The sequence below is a fragment of the Primulina huaijiensis genome, chromosome 14 (genome assembly GCF_012295235.1).
Source record: "Primulina huaijiensis isolate GDHJ02 chromosome 14, ASM1229523v2, whole genome shotgun sequence".
NCBI classification, from domain to species: domain Eukaryota; kingdom Viridiplantae; phylum Streptophyta; class Magnoliopsida; order Lamiales; family Gesneriaceae; genus Primulina; species Primulina huaijiensis.
The window spans coordinates 2998376-3012993 of record NC_133319.1 but is presented as its reverse complement, the minus strand read 5'-3'; the positions used below and the strand labels follow the sequence as shown (position 1 = coordinate 3012993).

Below are 14618 nucleotides of genomic sequence, written 5' to 3'. Positions count from 1 at the left end.
GTCTAATAATGTATAAAAATATAATATCGTTCTTTCTAAGTTTCTCGAATTTGAATTTTACATTTTAAAATGATTATTCTAAAATTTATTTTGAAGTTTTCGAGAAGCTAAAGTAGAGAGTGTTTGAAAATAATTGTTTTTAAACTTATTTTTTAGTTAAATCACAATCATCTCTTTAAATCATATAAAATTGATCTATTTTAATTATCTAAAATTCGATACTCACATCATCAACGATGTGTTTACATACTTATTATTATATTATTATGAATATTGTATCAAATGTTAAGATTGGAACTTGGACCTAACTTAACCTTAAAAGCTAGCTTAAGAGGGAAGGACATACTTATTATTATATTATTATGAATATTGTATCAAATGTTAAGATTGGAACTTGAACCTAACTTAACCTTAAAAGCTAGTTTAAGAAGGGAGGATTGTCCAAGCCCATATATATAACTCCCAGGTATTTTATCTAGCCGATGTGGGATAACTAACACACCCCTCACGCTCAGGAATGAACATCTGGAGCGTGAAGTTTACAAATGACCCAAATATGGACAGAACGGGTGATTCAACACATAACGGTGGAACCTGGGCTCTGATACCATATTAAGATTAGAACTTGGACCTAACTAAACCCCAAAAACTAGCTCAAGGGGGGAGGATTGTCCAAGCTCATATATACAACTCCCAAATATTTTATCCAACCGATGTGGGATAACTAACATCAAAATTAATTTATTTTTTATAACATGAATCCTGGAAATATCATATAAACTTAATAAAACATTACATTCTTGCTTCTAACTTTCATGCAGCTAAATTTAGAAATGCTTTCTAGAAGTCGAAACTGAAGTTGACACTCACAGACAATCGAAAACAATTACATACCGCCAAAATCAGAAAGATCTTCCTAAAAACTGTCCCCACAGGATCTGAGCCGTTGATTTTAAAGAATTTGGTGGACCTCGCATATGAATTGGTGGACCTCGCATAAATGTGGTTAAAATTGGGTCTTTGATTACCTCATGTGGAAGTGCCCCATACTGTAGGGTGAAATATTCCCTAAAAACTCTCTTAAACACTAATGGGTCTTTAAGTTTGAAGCTGGTAAAATATTTATAACTGAGATTTACAAGATACTGGCCTATTTTAACAATTTGTAGGTTGGTGTTGAAGCAATCACAAGGTGAATTGCACAGCACCAATCATTTCACTTGGTGTGAGCCTACTGCCCGCAATAAATACACACCACTTGCTCCCTTTGAGAATATTTATCAAGGATACACACACACATCACCCATTTGCCCACATGCATGTTTTTAAATATAAATTGGGTGTCAAATAACATGACATCAGTTTAGAGTATATAGAAATTTTAAAAGTAATTGGTGTGCTTGATCGAAATGAAGGACAATAAATTGATTATTTATCGAGTAATTAATATGATTTTGTTTAATCAGATTTAATGTCTGTGGCATCGCTGTTCACAGCATTCCATGAGAGAGAAGCACCAACAGCACTGGGCATAACATATGGACATGAATTGATCACCACGGTTGTGCTAGGAGACACTTGATATGCCTGAACAATAGTATTAATAGCTTCCTTTTGCTGGTGTGCACTAACAGAAAATTTGTTTGTTACAGCAAGGCCAGGGCCCAAGGAACACCAAGAGATTTTGCCTCATCTAGGAATACAGACCGAGCTGGTGGTTGTGATGCACTCGAGCCATATCGAGGCACTCGGTGGGACAAGTTATGTACAAGAACAACCAAAACGGGAGGCCTCCATATTCAAATTCTGAAATTTGAACAGGGGGGAATAAGTGATACACGCACCTCCAATTTACCATTAACAAGCTAAACAAATGTATACAAAACAAGTAAATGAAGCACGTGATAATACTTCATAGGTCAAACAAGTTACCAATGACAGGCTGAGATAGTCAAGTGGATAAAAGTACATGGGTTTTGAGAGGGTCCATTTTTTGTCAATCGTTCATCGCATAAATAAAAATGACAGCACAAATTTCCCATTCTAGCAAGGATAAGAAAAGACATTCAGGATTTCAGACGACCCATTACCAAAAATTGGCATAAGAAGAACTGAATTTGAACACCCCCATTGAATATTTGGACAAAGTCATTTTCTTACATTTGCAGACAGTAGTAATTTACCAGGATACGTATCAAAGGGTTAAAAGGGAAAATTTTCTAAATCACTTTCCTCTTGTTTTTGAAAGACAGATCGAACAGAAACTACTTGTCACACGTACAATTCTGGAAACAATCAACATAAATTTGGAATGCCAATTTATGAAATGTTAACAAGAACTAAATAGTCACACAAACATAAATGGATGGAAACAGATTTTAAGAGTGCTGGTACTAGATCACCAGAACAAACCTGTAAATTTATTCCTGCAGAATCTGTATACAACAAACCACCAGCAACACCTTCTCGAACATTCGTGTATGTATTAAACGCGTCTAGACTTGAATTGTTTGTAGTTCTGCACTGATCCAAGATTGACTTAAGAAGAGAGGTCTTACCTGAACCCTACATGATGCACAAGCTTCTGTGTTAACCATGAATGAATATTAAAGATTCTGTCAGCCTTAGAGAATAATAGTGCATTATACCTCAAGCCCAATCAATCACACCCTGTGGTTTCGAATATAAACCCCTTTGGTAACAGTCGAAAAATCAGTAGTACAAAATACAACAAAATCACTAAGACCGTCTGGATGGATGAACTTTTCCTCCATTTCTACAGACATATTCTGATTTAACTTTAGATAAACACGAGTTGGATCAATTGAAGGAAATAGGAAGTAAATCACAAGATGTATATTTTGTTTACTAAGATGTTAGTTAGGTTAACTGTTAACACCAACCAACTTAAACTCATTTAAAAAGGGGTCCGATCGATCAACGTCATTTACTTCTGCCACCTTTAGCCATAACTATGACTCCTCTGATGGATCATAAGAGCATCATAGATATCAAGATCCTTCTGCCCTCATATCTAAGTGTTTTGCATGCATGTACGGATAGTGTCCTTGAATAAAATATACCAAGAAATTTATCATTAAAAATGAGCCATGCACTCGAGTAATCCATGCCTGCAAACTATAATGGAGGACATTTTTTGGTTCTGTGGTATTTCAGCTATATTCCAGTCTCTATGTTGTTGTTGTGAGTGTGGATTAGTTGCAGTTGGTTCCTCCGAGTTTCTGGGCAGTTTGTGCACTCCGAGTGTCTGTTGATGACCTCCTTCACTGTGGAAACAGCAGATCGCGCTAGTTCAGAGCATGGGCACAATGATTTAGTACCTCTATCTTCTAAAAATAATGATAATGTCAATGACCAAGGTAAACAGCAATGGATGGTTGATGGTAAACAACATCAACATGCTAAGGGTGTCGATTGTGCATGGAAAGGATGCTAAGACAGCTAGGCAGCCTCGCTGATTAACAAGGGAAACTTAAGTCAACTTGTTTAATTTATTTAAGAACAAAAATATTCCTACTTTCGTCCAATGAAAGTTATTATGAAAACCAATTTTGATAAATTATAAAATAAATAATTGATTTGTTAATAACTACATTAAAATATACACACACAAATTATCGTGTACACGTGGTACTATTTAATAAAGTAAGAGAATATTAATATATTTTAATAACTCTTTTTAATGTGTTTACGTTGCAAATAGATCGATAGATTTTATAATCGTGAATTTTAAATATATTTTTTAGTTTTCGAAAAACAAAATCATAAACTTTAAATTCATATCTCGCATATTTATATAGTATTTTATATTAATTATGATAATTTTCAAGTTCATTTATCAATAGATATATATATTTGAAAGTCGTTTTAATTTGTGTAACTAATGTATAAACAAGTAAAATATGTATTTAAGATTTTATATATTGTTTATTGTTAACATCAAAATATAATCGAAATATATGTATTTCAAACATCTCTTATCAGAATGCAAATAAAGGGAAAAAAAATCAGATAAAATGTCCAATTCAGTACTTCCATTTATTTTCACACGAATTCCCATTAATTCCATTATCATGTCGATATATTTTAAAATTTGTAAAGCAATCTCACATCACAATATTCAATAGCTTGGTGGTTTTTTTTTAAAAAAAAATAAAAAATAAGTAACTCCCCGTATTCAACTCAAATTTTCATCGCCCACAATTTTTTTTATAAATCTAATAGAATATTGAAGACTTTCTTTGCTCTATTTTATTTTAATTTATGCGTGTTTAACAGTATGATTTGGTTCTAAATGCATATCAACGGTTCATATTTGATCAATTTTTTAGTAGATCTCTTGTGAGACGTTCTCACGGGTCTTTATCCGTGAGACAAGCTAATAATACTCATATTTACAATAATAAATAATATTTTTGATATAAAAATTATATTTTTGATGAGTGACATATGTCATGGATGAAGACTCGCACGACTATGTCAAAAAAAAATTGTGTGTTTTTTCCGAACTTTGGGGAAATTGGTGAAAAATCCCTAATCAAAACATTTATTTGGGTTCACTCCTTACCCACAAAATTGTGGTACTATGTCATAAAATTGTGGTACACTTCATGTGGAAATGTGGTACTAAAAAAATATCCAGAGACTGAACACAAAAAAAAGGAACGGCCGGGGAGTTGAGTCCCATTTCCCGAACTTTATATGCATAGATAGCTAAACGATTAATCATGGGCGGTTGGATTTGGCATAAAGACGATGGCTGATCGAATTTTCCATTCAATTTGGATTCTGAATCTGCCAAATAATAAATGCGGTGCACCGCACAAATGTTTCGTTTGAATAAATATCAAAAACGTTTTACAAAGAATCTTGTTCAAACATTTATTTTAATTATTTTTTTATTATAAAATATTAAAAATCTTTTTTAAGGACTTAAAACAAACGGACAATTAGATTTTGAAATAAAGATTGATCTCTCTTTTTTGAAACTGCCCAAGATTTTCTCTCTTCGGCGCAAAGACAACACAGGTGAGGAATCTCTCTCTCTGTCCGTTCATGGCATCTTCTTCCTTAACCCTAGCCATCGTCGCTTTGGCAACTTGGGTTTCTCTAATTTCACCCACGCACTCCGCCACGTGCACCTCACAGACCTTCACCAACAACAAGCTCTACGCTTTCTGCAACGACCTTCCCTTTCTCAGCTCTTACATCCATTGGGCCTACGATCCGGCGCCGCGCACCCTTTCCATCGCTTTCATTGCCCCTCCGGACCGGCCAGACGGGTGGGTCTCATGGGCCATCAACCCTACGGACACCGGAATGGTGGGCTCGCAGGCCCTCGTCGCGTTTAGGGATGCAGATGGTAAGATGACGGTGAAGACTTACAACATCTCATCTTACGTGTTAAAGGAGTCCAAGGTCTGGTACGAGGTGAAGGAGGCGACGGCGGAGTTTTCCGGCGGGGTCATGAGGCTTTTTGCCACCTTGGTTTTGCCGGAGGGGGCTGCGACAACGGTGAACCAGGTCTGGCAGGTGGGGCCCTCGGTCACCGGTGGGGCGCCGACTAAGCATGCGTTTCAGCCAGCAAATCTGAACTCCAAAAGTCGTCTTGATTTGTTGAGAGGAGAGAGCACTATTATCCCGGTCGGAAACTCTAGAACCACGAAGAGGAATGTGAGTTTCTTTCTTTCTATAGTAAAAAGTTGTAATATATTCATCAGGAATATTTATATGCTCCATTTTTTCCTATGGATTTTGATATGAAATAATTTTTTTTAAACCATGGTTGATAGCAGTATGAAAGAAAATACTCAAATTTCCGATAAAATATGTTCCTACATCATTAGTAAAATATTTTTCTACGTTCTTAATTCCTCTGTCACCTTCGTTTTCATTGATTGAAGGAAGACTCGAGTAAAAAATTTTGGAGCTCGGTTGAGTGGAAATACTTTATAATTGTTTCTTGCCTGATATGTATTCTGATTTAACTGTTTTTACTTGGAACGATAGTAATATTTGTTTTAATTAGTACAGATTCATGGGATACTGAATGCTGTGAGCTGGGGGATTATGTTTCCCATTGGGATCATCATCGCGAGGTACATGCGGGTGTTTCCATCCGCCGACCCAGCTTGGTTTTATCTTCACATTTCCTGCCAGGTATCGGCCTATGCCATTGGAGTTTCTGGTTGGAGTACAGGGCTTAAGCTCGGAAGTGAATCAAAAGGTGTTAGGTATGCTAATCATGGCAATATCGGGATTGCGCTCTTTTCCTTTGCAACTCTGCAGGTATCACTATCCGATCAACTTTCTTGAATTCATGTTTTGTTTGTTCGATCGTAATTCGTTTATTCAGATTTCACTGTTTCAAAACAAGGAGGGATGAATTAGATAGAGGGCTGCGGAAAACAAAATCAGTTTTAAAATTTAAAATACATAGTTTTAACGTATAATCTAATTTTAAAATCAAGATGCTGACCTTGAATCTGTTGTGAAGCGTGCGTTTGTCAATTAACTGTTTTAACTTGCAAATCACAAAAGATTTATGACATGGTGCATATGGATTATTTAGACGTCTGGCCTGCAAACGCAATGTTTTGCATTTAAACTGTTTTACTCTGTAGTACCTCTAACTTGCGTCACCGATTTTAGTTAATGTGTTTGGCTTTGCATGTACCTTCTCTCGATTGTCCTCGAGATCTCGAAAAGATCACAGATATACGTTTTGTCATATGTCTCTTGAAAAGATCACAGATATATACGTTTTGTCATCTGGCTTATATATCGACTTTGTATGTAGATTTTTGCGTTGTTATTGAGACCCAAAAAGGACCACAAATATCGGTTTTACTGGAATATCTACCATCACAGCATTGGATACGCGATTGTCATCCTTGGCATCATCAACGTGTTCAAAGGTTTTAACATATTAAAACCTGAACCGAAGTGGAGAAATGCATACATCGGTGTGATTGCTGTACTCGGAGGTTTAGCTGTGTTATTGGAAGTAATCACATGGATCGTCGTTCTTAAGAGGAAAACATCGAGTAAGTCAACCAATCCATACGATGGCTATGGTAATGGAAATGGCAGGCAAGAACATATGGACATATGATCAGTTGGTGTTGTACTAGATGAAAGTTTCTGATACTTAAAATATTCATCATGTTTCCTCAACTTCTGTGTGTTGTTTTGCTTACTTCTTTTCGAGTCCATGTTCACTGATGTTGTAATTAATTTCGGCACAAGATAGATATATTTATATATGGATGAAATATTTTTTTCTATTATTTACCTTCGTCCATAGGCCAATTAAGTTTCGTGATGGCCTGCAACTCAAATGCTGCATGTCGCAGTAAAATTTACTCACATGCATAAGCGAATCACGCGCATGAAATTAAGCCGTCGTTCAAATGGGATTTTCCATATTATACGCATAGAGATATTACATAATTAAATGAAAAATTGTTCATTTCAAGAAATGATATGATATTAGGCTATGAACTGCTATTTATTGAGACGGTCTCACAAAATATTTTTCTTTAAGACAGATAATCTGATTCGTGTTTAGAGTAAAAAGTAATATTTTAACATATAAATCGGATGAAGTGAGAGATGTACCTCAGAAAATTGATTTGTTATCTTCTTTTTCTGGTGAAATTTTGTGATAGGCTAGAATAACATGTTGTGACTTGTGCCTAACTGATAATGTCGCCTGGTCAATTGAGGCCAACCCCAATAATTCATGTTTCCTTTTTCTTTCGCTTTTGATTATGCTCGTAGCTTTTTGCTGCTTTTTTGTGGATTCTCATTCGTACCAAATTATAGTATTTTCAGAGTAAGTTGGTCTTCTCAATCTCATAATGTTTGTAGCTTTCGGAGCAAGAAAAAAGAAAAGATTGTCAGGAATATTATGGTTCGTATTGTTTTTACAGTATACTTTTATTTGGGAAAGATAATCATCAATTATTTGGTCGAAATGTTAAAGAAGAGTTCTTTTACCAAACGTTTGGTTGTAATTTTATGCATTGATTTTATTTTATTTTTCAAAAAATGATAAATAAAAACTTCCGGTAACCGTTTGAGCCGTACTTCAAGTGGACGATGATATTACTCGTATTCATAATCTTGATAAAGTAATAGCGGGTGATATAGTAGAATTTGAAGAAATATAATAGGTTATTACTCTGAATTTGGATCAGTCAAATTATTAGATACAAAATTATAATATTACCCTTTATATTTTGATTAATTTATTTTTAAAAATTTATCAAATTATCTTAAATCATACTCAAATATTTTAATAAACACAAGATTATTTATCTAAAAGAACACAAATAGGAAGTAATGGATCACAGAAATTGACGACCCGCTCGGGCTTTACTTAGAAGCACAAATTTACTAAGACAACTCTTGGTCAATAAGCTTTCTTTCGGATCTCGAAACTAATTTATATTATTTTATTCGAGATTTTTGTGGTGGATCTTATTATTGCGCAACAATTATGAATTAATTGTCCAAAATCAGTAACAACGTGAAATTTGTCGCCATTTGCATGTAATGACCGATGGACGCGTGACCAAATCGAAAGTGGGCCTTACGCATCGTAAAGGTGACGTCATTACTCCATCACTCAATCGTCACCCTAGGCTACGAGTATCATCTAATGCATTGGGCCGAGATGCGGGAAGAATTCGAACATCTCATGTGGTTTTATGGGCTGACTAAATAATTTGGCCCAACAGTGAAAATTTTATAATGAAAAGATCCGTCCAGTATAAAACCTTCAAACCCTATATTGGATTCTTCATACCTTGCAGGAGTCCCAGCCGCTGCGTTGCCACCAGGTTCGAATCGAAGCCTTCCTTTCGTTATACGAATTCTTCTAATCTGTAGATAACAAGTACGCATTTGAATCTCTTCATTTATTTTTATTGTAATTACCTATCCTGATTCTGTTCTTTGTCGATTTGTTCGCTTTCCGTTCTTGTAAGTGAAATATTTTCGTTTGTAATAACGAGGGACTATGACGAGTTAAATGTTTACACTTTGGTAGCTGTTTTTGTTCATGTATATGGTGGAGAAAAAAATTTCATTTATATTTTTGTGAAAATGAATTCCCCGTGTCTGTTTTACATACACTAAATTTATGCAAGCGGTTTGTTTTTGAATATGGATTGATTTTATTTAAACTCAAGCTGCGCTTTAGCATCTTTCTACTTGGAAATGCATTTTTACTTACAAATTGTTTAGTGTTGTGTCTTTTATTATCTTGTGCCAGTATGTTCATTCCGATAATTTATGTGGATTGAGGAATAGGGTTCTGTATTCATATTTGTGGTTTAAAACTAAATGTTATCTTTTAGAAGACATGGCTGTACCGTTGCTGAGCAAGAAGATTATTAAGAAGCGTGTCAAGAAGTTCAAGAGGCACCAGAGCGACCGATTTGTGTCTGTGAAGGTCATTTTTTGCTTTAATCCGCTCATAAAGTTTTACTTATTGTCTCAATATAATGAATCTATACTTGAATCTCTCATGAAAATTTGAGGTTAATATGCGATTGGAATTTGTGAACTTCTTTTTTAGCTTTACTTGTGGCCACTTACTTTGATGTGTTGTGGCAATGCTGGTTAGTTGACTGATGAAATGGTTTAGTGACTTTTTCATGTTTTGAAACTGACTGATTTCTCATTTCATGACGCCTTCTCCATTTTTACCATCAATTGTCTTTGTTTTTCTCAATATGTGTTTACTTGTGCCAAGCATCTGGGGCGCTGTGGCTGAATTCTCCTACGCCAGATTCTAGAAGATTTTTTTTTAAAAATCAATCATGATTGTTGACATTGATATTTGATAGTTGTTTCAATTATGTTTTAGGGTCACTTGAATTTTGGATTTGTGAATCAATATTTTAGAGTTTTCATCTTCGAAGTTTTCTAAATCAAACACTTTTAGAGTTTTCATCTTCGAAGTTTTCTAAATCAAACACTTTTGTGGCTTCTGTATTTATCTTGTTCTGAATTATGATTTTTGTTTGGTGACAGACAAACTGGCGCAGGCCCAAGGGTATCGATTCCCGTGTTAGAAGAAAGTTTAAAGGATGCACCCTGATGCCAAATATTGGTTATGGCTCAGACAAGAAGACTCGCCACTATCTTCCAAATGGATTTAAGAAGTTTCTTGTGCACAATGTCAAAGAACTGGAAGTTTTGATGATGCACAACAGGTTTGTAATATTTCACAGGCCTTTGTACTTCCTTTTTCGCTGAACCATCTTCATTACTTGCTCCAAATTTTGTGCTTATCGACTCTTTACTCAATTTTGTTTTATCAGGACATATTGTGCTGAGATAGCTCACAATATTTCTACAAAGAAAAGAAAGGAAATCGTGGAACGGGCGGCTCAGTTGGACATTGTTGTGACCAACAAATTGGCTAGGTTGCGCAGCCAGGAGGATGAGTAAGCAGTCAGTATTGTTGTTTATCTTTTCTTATGCTGTCATTACCAAGTAGCAATCAACAGATAGAGTTGCAATTTTCATTGGGAAATTTTTGTTTGGAATTAATAGTTCTGGATTCTCATGTATGACATTCTTATCTCATGTAGACTTGCGATGATATTTTCTCTTACATTATGTCGTGCTACATTTACTTTGTTTTTACCTCATATTAGCTAGTTTCTATTGTTAATGGGTTTAACATGGTTTCACCATCTGAACGTCACCAATCACCCTAGCACTTCAAGTGGTCTGACCCAAATCTGTGCATTACCAACGAAGTTTCGTTTCTAGATTCTTGAACTCCCTCATCTTCAGCGCCTTCAAAAATTGAAATTTCAATCAAACTCGTAGGTAGCACTTAGCAGCAGGTATTTCCAAGGGGTTCAGCTGAATTTGTTTGGTTTTTCATGTCACCCTTCGTGTTGGTGAACATCAACAATCTTGATGGTTTCTACTTTCTGAGACAAGGTTTCTTGCCTAACCCCTGCCATCGCAATCAGTTTTCTTGGAGAAAGATGACTGTTTTAAGTAGTAAATGGTATAAATATACTTTTTCTTCATGTTATCCTGTTAAAATTCTCAACTTTGGTAGTATTTTTAACGATACATATTTTACATGCCAACATATGTATATATTTTTTGATTCACATTCCAAAAGTTTTGGATGCTATTCAAAACATAATTCAAAGAGAATTATTTCAAAGCTAATGAGATTCACATTGTTTAAGTTTGTATGGATTTGAAATTTGTGGATTTCGATTATTGTTTTATTGGTGGTAAAGATATAATAGTTAAAATTTTAAATTCATATTTTATTTATACAAATATAATTGATTTCAAATTAATATTAATATTATATAAATATCTAAAGAGGAGATTTGAAATTTTATGATTTTACATTTAAAAAAAATTTTAAAATATATTTAAAATTCATTAATTCCAATGCAAGAAGAAACACAAGTTGTTCTAACAATTTCTTAGCCACAAACGAACACTTTTTATGAACGAAATAATTATCAAATTGCAGTTGAATGTATATTTGATGTTGTAGTTTTTCTTAAAACGTACGGTAAAAAAATCTTGATGAAGAAAGCATGTCCACTCATGAGATGAATTCTAAAGTTGAATTAAATAGACACGGAAAACATAAGAGTTTGTATAATATTTGGTTGAGGGAGTTGGGAAAACTGGAAACGATAAATTTAAAATTTCTAATTAATTAGATCAATGTTGATGATATCAATTAATAACACAACTATTTCCAAATTTGAGCCAAACACGAGACGAAAGAATAACGAGCAATATTATCCTTTTGCATCAAATGGTATAAGAAAAAAAGATAGCATTTTGGTTTATAGTCTCGATTTGCATCCCCATCTTTAGGGGGGAAAACAAAAACAGCAACAGAAAACTTTCAAGTTAACCCAAAGGCATACGTAGTAATATGAACTGAATCAGTTTGTGAATGATACTTATATATACAAAGAAATATAGTTTTATTTATCGAGTCTTTCGTACCTAGCTTATTATTTTGTTTAATGTTGTGTATTCTATATAAATAACAACAGCACTATAATGTAGGAACCTATAGATTAATTGAAAAGTGGTCCTCTGATGTGAAATACATGTGCTTGGGTTGCAATAGTTTTGATACTCTAACCGCAAGATTTGGTAAAAACTTTTTTATAGGTCAATTAATTTAAAATATTTAATCAATGAGTTGTTCTAAATTGATGAAAAGTGGTTAGACTCTAACCTCATCCTACTTAAATGTGATGCTAACCATTACCATTTCTAATCTTTGTAGATTCGCAACAACCACCACCATGTGAGCTTAGAAAATCCTATTCGCCTGGCAATGCTACACATTGGAAGAAGTTATCTCAGGCAACAACAGTCCATATTAAATGAATTGGGTGGAAATGTTGATTAACTTATTTGATATTAGAGTTCTAGGTTTGATACGAGATCTCGAGTTCATGAATGAATTACTTATTTTTTTATATGATAACTAATAATAAGTTAACCCTTTTTGTAAAAATTAAAAAACAAGAAAATTGTCATGTTGGATTTGGGTGGGATGGTTGTTGACCCATATATCTTTGTTCTGATTTTCTTCATCGGATTTTTGGTCATTCTCCTTTGATGCAAACACTCTTTGGACGTAGGACTCCACGTCAAGTTTCTCATGTCCTTCACTGCTGCCGTCTACCTCCGTTGATTCAGGTATAAACGGCGGTCTGGGCATATCAACGATTGAGTCCCAATCCACGGCCTTGAAGAAATCATGGCCCTTGATTTCACCAACGGAGATCCTCTTCCTCGGGTCTTTCTCTAGCAGTTTTCCAATCAAGTCCCTTAACGGAGTCAATCCCCCCGTTAAGTCCGGTTGCTTGGTTATAATTCGGTAAAATGTTTCCTTCCGATTAACTCCTCGAAACGGAGTGGTACCGTAGAGCATCTCGTAGAGCATGACACCTAAGCACCACCAGTCGACGGAGAAATCGTGGCCGTCGCCACGTATGATCTCCGGTGCCACGTACTCCTCCGTGCCGACGAACGAATTGGATTTCTCCGTTGAATCGGATTCGGAGCTGGTTGAGTTAGCTCCGAGGGTGGCGGAATGTTTCGGGGAGATTTCGGGATCGCGGCGGTTAAAGGGAAGACAGAATGTTTTTTTCTTCCTGGACGGCTTAATATGGGGCTCTGGTTTGGTGATGATTGGACTGGTTTGTGCAGACTTTGATGGGAGTTTTGTTGAGAGATCGAAATCCACGAGCATTAGATGTCCGTTTTCCTGAATCATCACGTTTTCTGGTTTCAAATCTCTGTAAACAATGCCTAGTCCATGGAGATACTCCAATCCCAACACCAACTCTGCTGCGTAAAACCTGAAAATCGATCAAACAAACAATCGTTGGAAAATGCTGAAATGAAGCTGGAAAATAGAAGCGATCAGTTACCTGATTATATCATCGGAGAACATTCTTTCAGTTTGCTTTTTCCTTAAATAATTGAGATCACGGCCGGGACAGTAATCAACGGCATATCCGACGATCTTATCAGTTACCAAAACGCCATGAAGCTTGGGCAAGAGTGGATGATTGAAAGAGCCTAACACATCTCTCTCAAACCAAATTCTTCTGTATTCATCGCCACGACCACTGCTACTTCCCGTGGTGGTTTTGTGATGCTTCTTTTTCTCAATTGAAGATCTGGAGATTGCTTTGAGGGCAAGCAATTTCCCGTCCCCTTGTGTTTGAACGAGGAAAACCACACCTTTGGCACCGCGTCCGAGGGCAGAAATAATATTCAGGCTGTTTAAATTCAGAGAGATTGTCGTACCATCGTGGTGATCGCCGCCGTGCATGGCGGAGTAAGCTGGCGGAAATAAGGATACTGTGCACACAGAAATATTAATGCGGCGAAGAAAGTAGAGGTATGATTTTTAATAGCTGTGCTCTACGATGTAACCATTAAATTTATAGTGAGCGGCCCCCTGTACGTCATCCTTTTAATTTCACACCCAAAATATAATTTATTATATCATTATTATTCAAATGAAAAAAAAATAACAGTAAATTTCAAAACAAGAAGATGACAAAGTCTAAACTTTATATTTGATTTGGCTTTTTAATAATTTTCGTGGGAAAAAATATTCAAACTAATGTGTTTATAAAAAAAGTCGTTATCTTATATAAGTCTATAAATTCATATTCGTGAGATGAATATATCTGATTCATATATGTAATTAATATATTTCACTCAAATAGACTGTATATTTTTTACAGAAAATTTCCACTAAAAAAACATATATTATACAATATTTTTTGATAAATAACCAAAAAAAAAGAAGATAATTTAAAGATAAACAATAATCAAAAAGCTGACATGGAGACTGTCATGGAATTTTTTGTGTCAGAAAAAATATGATAAAAATTTATTTATGTGAACTCACCAGGTAACAATTGTTTTAACCTGACATTCAAGATTAAATTCCATTTGTCCATTGATAATTTATTGCCAGTCAAGTGGATGATAAAAATAAAAAAAATTAGTTTGTTTTTCATTATAATTTTCAAAATTATTAAAATAGC

General features: G+C 34.9%; 3 protein-coding genes and 1 long non-coding RNA gene across 6 annotated transcripts; 2 read left to right on the top strand and 2 right to left on the bottom strand.

Annotated features, from left to right (window-relative positions):
* Positions 1-1777: 1777 nt before the first annotated feature.
* LOC140956759 (uncharacterized) lies at positions 1778-3016 on the bottom strand. The gene is made up of 3 exons (XR_012171530.1): positions 2961-3016; positions 2413-2623; positions 1778-1806 (listed from the first exon to the last, which is right to left on the bottom strand). It is a non-coding gene; the product is annotated as an uncharacterized lncRNA (long non-coding RNA).
* Positions 3017-4968: 1952 nt separating this feature from the next.
* On the top strand, positions 4969-7310 carry LOC140957565 (cytochrome b561 and DOMON domain-containing protein At3g25290-like). Its single transcript, XM_073414877.1, has 3 exons — positions 4969-5694; positions 6055-6309; positions 6821-7310. Exons 1-3 carry the CDS (start codon positions 5077-5079, stop codon positions 7133-7135), a joined length of 1188 nt encoding a protein of 395 aa, XP_073270978.1. The 5' UTR covers positions 4969-5076; the 3' UTR covers positions 7136-7310.
* Positions 7311-8763: 1453 nt separating this feature from the next.
* On the top strand, positions 8764-10651 carry LOC140956620 (large ribosomal subunit protein eL32z-like). 3 transcript variants are annotated; one of them, XM_073413440.1, is made up of 4 exons: positions 8764-8867; positions 9387-9481; positions 10066-10247; positions 10356-10651. In XM_073413440.1, exons 2-4 carry the CDS (start codon positions 9392-9394, stop codon positions 10483-10485), a joined length of 402 nt encoding a protein of 133 aa, XP_073269541.1. In that variant the 5' UTR covers positions 8764-8867; positions 9387-9391; the 3' UTR covers positions 10486-10651. The 3 variants fall into 3 exon arrangements, with proteins under 3 accessions (XP_073269541.1, XP_073269542.1, XP_073269543.1); XM_073413441.1 differs by having other exon boundaries at positions 8807-8867; positions 9390-9481; XM_073413442.1 differs by having other exon boundaries at positions 8827-8923.
* Positions 10652-12431: 1780 nt separating this feature from the next.
* Positions 12432-14019, bottom strand: LOC140957424 (serine/threonine-protein kinase OXI1-like). Its single transcript, XM_073414659.1, has 2 exons — positions 13485-14019; positions 12432-13412 (listed from the first exon to the last, which is right to left on the bottom strand). Exons 1-2 carry the CDS (start codon positions 13889-13891, stop codon positions 12563-12565), a joined length of 1257 nt encoding a protein of 418 aa, XP_073270760.1. The 5' UTR covers positions 13892-14019; the 3' UTR covers positions 12432-12562.
* Positions 14020-14618: the final 599 nt, after the last annotated feature.

Bases quoted from the DNA above. Each gene is read 5' to 3' on its own strand.
- LOC140957565 (XM_073414877.1), top strand. From the start codon at position 5,077: ATGGCATCTTCTTCCTTAACCCTAGCCATCGTCGCTTTGGCAACTTGG. The intron at 5,695-6,054 runs GTGAGTTTCTTT...TAATTAGTACAG, and splicing joins CTAGAACCACGAAGAGGAAT to ATTCATGGGATACTGAATGC. The intron at 6,310-6,820 runs GTATCACTATCC...CTTTGTATGTAG, and splicing joins TTTCCTTTGCAACTCTGCAG to ATTTTTGCGTTGTTATTGAG.
- LOC140956620 (XM_073413440.1), top strand. From the start codon at position 9,392: ATGGCTGTACCGTTGCTGAGCAAGAAGATTATTAAGAAGCGTGTCAAG. The intron at 9,482-10,065 runs GTCATTTTTTGC...GTTTGGTGACAG, and splicing joins ACCGATTTGTGTCTGTGAAG to ACAAACTGGCGCAGGCCCAA. The intron at 10,248-10,355 runs GTTTGTAATATT...TTGTTTTATCAG, and splicing joins GTTTTGATGATGCACAACAG to GACATATTGTGCTGAGATAG.
- LOC140957424 (XM_073414659.1), bottom strand. From the start codon at position 13,891: ATGCACGGCGGCGATCACCACGATGGTACGACAATCTCTCTGAATTTA. The intron at 13,413-13,484 runs GTAACTGATCGC...ATCGATTTTCAG, and splicing joins TTCTCCGATGATATAATCAG to GTTTTACGCAGCAGAGTTGG.